The following is a 7813-nucleotide window of genomic DNA, read 5'->3' as shown; positions in this document are numbered from 1 at the left end:
AAGAAGAAGGACCAATAGGGACTCTAGATCCGGTCAAAGCTCTGGACATTCGTTTTTTCGTTCTCTCAATTTCGTAAACAACAGTAATGCCACGAGAAGGCAGTGAGTAGGACTTCCCTGGCAGTTTCTGTATACACTTGGCTGTATGAGAGCATTTTGAGAGAAAGGGCGGGCCCTACCCACTCTCAACCATACCAGGGCTGAATCGTAGATGCTCACTAATGAAGTTTCGTCTACTGGGACGAAACAGATGTTCGTTCCTACCAGCTTTCCAACAATTGTCTAACTTGAATCCATTCGATTAAAGTAAAAAAACAAAAACACAACTAGATTACTGAATAAAAAATATTTATATATATACAGAAGTCATATTCATTTAAATAATGAATTAAATTTGAACATTCAAATACACTTGTTCCATTAGGATACTTTCCTGACAATGATTGTATACTCATAGCTATATGATGAGACCATTTTAAGTGGAAGATCTGACTCCCCCCCCACACTTTCAACCATCCCAGGGTATTGGATGGCATTGTTGCTAAGGTTAATTAACTTGATTTTCTCTGCATAGCAACTATTATTTTGTTAATAATTCACAATTTATATCATCTAAATTTGTTTGTTCTATTGTTTTAGGTTCATTTATAAATAATAATGAATTAGTTGAATCTATAATCATTGATGTATTCAATGGATTATTTGTTTTAGTTAATGTACTTGCTTGTGCTGCTATAGCTGCTGCTGCTGCTGCCATTACAACTGCTGTTGCTGTACTTTGTCCTGTTATTGTTCTATATTGTTGTGAATTGATTGGTTCATTCATAAGTGGTGGTGTCATATTATTATTATCATTATTATTATTATTGATTATTTGTAATGATGATTGATTGAATGAATCAGTTATTGATTTATTCATAAATAATTCATTAAAATTAGTAGTAGGAGTAATAGTTTGTTTAAAACGTGGTACATTTGTAAAATTACGATTACGTTTCATTGTATCTGTGATTGTAATTAAAGGGGGTTGGGGTTGTTGCTGAGGCTGTTGCTGTTGTTGTTGTTCATATTGTTGTGCTAATAAATGTTGATGATGTTGACATAACTGTGGTAAAGCATCAGGTATATTTCTATATATGAGTGGACTATTATTACTATTACTGACATTTGTTGCTATGGTAACTAATTGAGAATCTTTCATAGGAAATAAATGATGTTCCTCATTAGAATATATATTATGTATAGAATGATCTATTATATTATTACTTGTTATTGGTAATAGAAAACTATTCGAATTGATTTTATCATGTACAGATGATGTTGTTACTAGGCATTGTGAATTAGAAAAATATGGCATAGTAACTGATTGGATCTCATCAATATTACGATTTAATAATCGATTATTATTATTATTATGATTTGATAAACAACTAAATAAATGGATAGGAGATGATTGATTATTATTGATTATTTTATTGATTTTTATTTCATGATCATTGATCAATCGATCATTATTATTATTAGTTAAATTTATTTTTTTATTTTTTTTAATTAATTTCATCATCATATGATATTGATTGAATTTGTTACTAAGCAGAATAAATTTTTTGTTACTAAGGCATTTTTGTAATAAATATAATAATAATATTGGATCAATAAAATAATGTAATATAATTAAACGGGATATAAATAATAAACGTTTTTCATAATGATGATCATAATAGGATAGAATAAAATGATATAAAATTGGTGTACATAAACTACTGATTTCGGTTATGAGTAGTATAAAAATGATCAGTAATGATTTATGCGATAAATATAATTTAGATAGATTAAGATGCTTATGATTTATATAATATATCATAATAAATAATAATATAATACATAATATAATAATTATAATTTGTAATAATAATGGGATAATGATTAAAAGAAATGAGGATAACCATGAAGATAATATTACATCATCAGTAGATGTGGAGGTTGGTAACGACGCCGCCGCCGCCGCCGACGATGACGACGATGAAGACGGTGGTGTCAACGTTGATGATATTGACGATGGCGGTTTCGTCGTTGTTCTCTCCATAGAACATGTTAATAATGAATTCAATCCATCAAATAAGATATTTACATTGGATTTCATTAATATTGATTGATTATTATTGATTATTGATTGATTATTATAATTATAATTGGTTTGAAATAAAAAAGTAATTAATAATGATGTACCAGCAGCTAATGCCCATGGAATTGAATGTACTAATGTAAGATATGCAAAATTTTGTTGAAAAGAAATATGATTACTACTACTATTATGATTATAAGTAGTATTATTACTCCCATTATGATTATAAGTAGTATTATTGGTAGTAGTATTAGTAGCGATAGTATTAGATAGATGATTATAAGTAGTATTATAAGTAGTATTAGTAGATAGAAATTGTTTATATAAAAAAATTTTTGGTAATTGAACCTTCTTATGATCCATTATGGTAAGGATCATCTTAATGATGAACTGTATATAGAATGTAATAAATATACTACTTATAAAGATAATAAATAAATATAATCTAACACATAATATAGTATAAGATGCTAATGAATGTGTTAAAAAACATAGAAATTCTATATGAAATGTAATAGAATTTAGGAAAATTCATTTTTTCTATTAAACCAATACATACTACTAATAATTGAAAACATGATAGTAGTTATATTAAGTAAACTTAAATGTATTGCTTATGTATAACATATATATAAATGTTTGATAATAAATAAGGATAGAATTTTTGAATAGAATACATTTTGAATGTGATGGTAAGTGTTCCCTGTCATCGTCTTGTTCTTGGTCTTTGTCATGTTCTTCTTGGTTTTGTTCTTTATCAGTAGTTTTATAAGTAGTTTGACAATGATAACAATCATTTAATAATTGATTATGATTTGAATTCCTGTTTAAATGAATACATTGATGTTGTTGTTTTGAATAATTTGTTGGGGCATATAAAATAGTTGGATTCGATACATATTTGTTGCTATGGTGATTGTTGTGGTGGTTGTCATGTTCATGACTTGAATCACTATTCATTTCATTAAATGAATCTATATCTAATTGTTGATTTGTAGGGCATAGTAACAATGAATGTTTATAATATGGTAATGATTTATATTGATTATTACATGAGAATGTATGATTATTTACATGATGTTTATGATAATGTTTGATGGGGGTTTTCTTTCTTCCTTTTCTTTTAGGATTATGATATATATGAGAATGTAAATCAGTATTATAAGTAGTATGACAACATGTATGGGGTAATGTTTGAGTATTGTAATCCATTATATTACTATTATGATTACTAGTAGTACTACCACCACTACTACTACTAGTACTACTACTACTGGTAGTAGCACTAGTAGTATTGTTATGGTTTCCTTTTATTTGTTTATGTACATATGGACAATCGGTAATATATTTACAAGGTATGAATTGACTAGCCTCACAATGATTACATAATATATCTTTATAGATACCATTAGTTGCCAAGCGCTCATTATGATTATTGTAATGTTTATATTGATATAACCATTTTTGATGATGATGTAATCTCCATGATAAGAATATAATTAAGATAATATGACATACTAATGTAATAGTACTAATAATGATAGTAAATAATATAATATTCCAATTTATAGTATATAAGGTATCATTGGAATGAATAAGATTCATTGAATGGTTATGATTATTACGTAATTCCTTTATGGATAGATTAGATAGATTAGTTGCATCAATATAAGGTAATAGTAATGATTGCATAATAGTTTGATTATTATGTAATAATTGATTAGATTGATTATTGATTTTGATTGGAGAATTTTGATTGGATATTGATTTTTCATGATTATTATTACTATCACTAATCATTGATAATTGATTTAATTGTAATGGTTTACGTCCTTCTGGTGGACCAGATGATAAAGGATAACGTTTACCATTAGATGTAACAAGAAAACCAAATTGATCAATATAAAATTGTCCAGATTTAATTAAGGATGATAAATTAGATTGTTTATATAGATTAGAATTGTATAATAAATTCGAATTAAATTGAAGGCGGGTTTTTTTAGGAATCATGATGATGATTTGTTTAAATGAATGATGTTACCTTGAAAGATAGAAAAGAAAAGAAACATTATATTGAATGCCGTCTCAGTGGTTCTAGTGGTTAAGTGCTCTGGCGCGAGACTGATAGGTCCTGGGTTCAAATCTCGTGAGACAGGATCATGGATGCGCACTGTTGAGGAGTCCCATACTAGGACGAAATGGCCATCCGGTGCTTCTAGGTTTTCCATGGTGGTCTAGCTTCAATTGACTTATGATTTTACCCATTTTTGTATTGTTTGTTTGAATCTTCCTATCAATGTTTATGACTGCAATTGATCAGTCTATTATTCACCTATATACATCTTATTTGGATTGCCTCGACATTGAATTTCGTCATAAGCAGAGATGGATAGTGGCGAGCAGTAGAATCCTGGAATAGTCATCTTTATGTCCTTGCATTCCAGAGTTAATATGGATAACGTGATGTTGTTTGAAGAGAACGGTACTGGGATCGAGTTCTAGAGTAAACACCAAAACTGAGATGCAGATACATCCAGCACACGAGTCTTTAAATGAGACAAAACTCGCGTGTATTATGCTTATCTAAATAACTAAAAAAAACCAGGAAGAATATGACAGTTGTTTTGTACTATTGTGGGACTCTTCAACATTTGGAACCTACCACCTTAGTAATACGCTTTTTCTAAGCATGCACTATTTATCTACTTGGAACATATCATGAAATTAATACCAGTATCCCCAGTCTATAGATTCATAAATTTATGCGGTTCAGTTGAACAGATAATGATGATGCCCAATCAAAATGCCTAACTGTCTACTGTTGGAGATATATATCACTGTATTCCAGATCAGTGATATAAACAATAACATATTAACTATCCGAATTATCATTAAATTCACTTGATATTGTTTGTTTGAATCTTTCCATTGTTGTTTAGGACTACAACTGGTTATTCTCTTAATGGCATATGTACATACTATGCGTATTGCCCCGATATAGGTTTAGTTCACAAGCATTATAAATAAAGATGGATAATGGCTAGCAGTGGAATCTAGGACGCACGTTTCGCTCCAGGACTCAATTGTTGAGTGGATAACGGGATAGTGTTTGAAACGAACAGTACTGGGTTCGAGTCCTAGAGTGAACATCAACTCTGACATCCATTGATGATATTCATGTCAGTCATGATGATGGTGATAACGATGCTGATATTAATGTACAATAGGACCTCATAAACTTGACATTTTTTCCAATACTAGAATCTATGACATCTGTAAAATTAAACTGTCAACATTTTGTGACACAAATAAAATCGAATTCCCAATGTCATCTATTCAATTAAGTGTATGACTGATAATGACAATAAATAATGTCTAGATCTCATGCTCTAATTATTTGATCTTCATGATTGGATATTTCACTCTACTGTTATATATATATGGAGAGAGAGAGGGGGGGAAAGGGGGGGAAGGAAAAGAGAAAATCTGGTTTATGTTGTTACTGTGGTGTGTCATATTTTAAACACTAATGTCCCGTAAAGTCTTGTATCCTTTTTTATTAATCTGGTTGATTTAACTTGTCTAGTAATAAGGTAAGTAACCTGAGTGAATAATTCAACAAAACTGAATGGTTATCAATGAAAATATATGAATATGAAGTTTTGATGAGAAACCGTTAGCAAAGGAGTCTAATCCGTGTCGGGTGCTGATAGGTACCTGCCTCAGATTATGAATGAAGGGTTAAACAAGATAAAAGATCGATTGAAGTTAGACAATAATACCGTTGAATACTGGTTCAGTGGTTTAGGGGTTAAGCGTTCGCACGTGAGACCATAAATCCTGGGTATGAGTCTAACATGAGGGATCATGAATATACACTGTTGAGGAGTCCCACAATCTGGTCCCACCATTGAAAACCTCGAAATATTGGATGGTCGTTTCGTCCTAGTATAAGACTCTAGTGCTTAGAACTCTTCAGTAGTGATGTAACTTAAATCAATTCATGAATTCAAGCGCTAAAATACTACAATCTTCACAAATCCTTATACTGATAATTCTTAGCTTTACATTAATTACATGTTGACTATGATGAGGTTAATCCCCCCCCCATTACATTCCAATCACTTAGATCTATCTGTAGGTCTACCTTTGATGAACATACTACTGTAGTCCATCTCAACTTCCTGAATGTAAAAAAGTCAAATGTAAGTGGTATTTAAAGTCAGAAATGAAATCATCAGTAAACATTATTCTCTGGTATACAGTACTCATACACTAAACAAACTAAAACAAACGCTTCTGTTTACTTATCATCAGTAACAGTAAACTTCACCATACACAAGAGACAATACAAGATTCTCAAATACAACACAGAGAATACCAACAAAATCACACTTGATAGAGAAGCATTGGTAGATACGGGATACTTCCACATGCCTGATGAGCATCATCGATGAATGAGGAGGACCGGATGCAGACGTAAAGGTAAGTATTGTCAAATAAAGGGTAACATTCTTACAGTTGAAGAACCTATGCAACTCGAAACAAATGTCTATCAGCCAACATCAAACTCAGAATATTCAAAATGAACTTCAAAACAGTTCAAATGTACGGAGCTGAAACTTAGAGAACTACTACAAACATTATCAAAATAGTACAAGTATTTATAACCAATTGTCTACAAAGGATACTTAATGCCCGTTGATCGGATACCATCAACAACAACTTACTGTGAAAAAGAGAACAAACCAACTTTCAAATGAAGAGGAAATTAGGAACAGACGTTGGAAGTGGATAGGACATACATTACAGAAATCACCAAACTGCATCTTGAAGGAAGCCTTAAATTAAAATCCTTTAGGGAAACGGAAAAGAAAAAGGCTAAACAATACACTGTGTTGGGAATTGGAAGCAGATATGAAAAAGGATGAATAGCAACTAAAATCAAATGGAAAGGATTGTATTGTGAATACTGATGGGCTGCCTATGCTCCTCCATGAGGAGTAACAACGGTAAGTAGTATCATCAGTAATTAATTAAAGGAAATTAACTGTGAAGTAAAACTCGAAATTCACTTTCTTTAAAACGAAAGTGGATTCACTTGTTATTATTTACTTGAATGTTCCCATTAATGTTTAAGACTAAAATTAACCCATCTCTTATTGGCATATGTGCATATTGTACGTATTGTATCGATATTGCCTTAATTCTCAAGCATTATAAGCAAACATGGTAATGGCTAGCAGTTGAATCCAGAACGTGCGTTCCATTCTATTTGGGACTCATCAGTTGAATGTACCTGCATGGATTTTGAAGCGAACAGTACTGTGTTCGAGTCTCAAAGTGGACATCAACTCCGAGATGGAGATACTCATGATACATGATCAAAATATCATACTCAGAGAAAATTTTTTATTAAACTACATGCCTGTTTCTCCAATCGGGAAAAACGCATAGTCGAGAACTCTTATAAGATGAATGATAATAATCATTCGGACTATTTTCTAGTTCACTGCAATAGTATTTGTATTTAAACGGTTTTATCAGGTGAAGCGTATCGATGTAAATCATAAATGAAAGAGTTCTGGAGTAAACATCAACTCTGCGATGTAGTTACATTCAAGTGACGAATCTCAGATAGGGAGAAACGCTCGTTTTAATTCTTCTACTAGTCACCATACATCTTCG

At 31.1% G+C, this 7813-nt stretch overlaps 1 protein-coding gene across 1 annotated transcript; it reads right to left on the bottom strand.

Moving 5' to 3' along the window:
• Positions 1-580: 580 nt before the first annotated feature.
• Positions 581-4135, bottom strand: Smp_139370 (hypothetical protein; the record flags this gene model as incomplete). Its single annotated transcript, XM_018798791.1, has 3 exons — positions 581-723; positions 2803-3240; positions 3532-4135. 3 exons carry the CDS (start codon positions 4133-4135, stop codon positions 581-583), a joined length of 1185 nt encoding a protein of 394 aa, XP_018653698.1.
• Positions 4136-7813: the final 3678 nt, after the last annotated feature.

Source organism: Schistosoma mansoni, chromosome 7 (genome assembly GCF_000237925.1).
Source record: "Schistosoma mansoni strain Puerto Rico chromosome 7, complete genome".
Taxonomy (NCBI): domain Eukaryota; kingdom Metazoa; phylum Platyhelminthes; class Trematoda; order Strigeidida; family Schistosomatidae; genus Schistosoma; species Schistosoma mansoni.
This window is presented reverse-complemented; position numbering and strand designations above follow the sequence as displayed.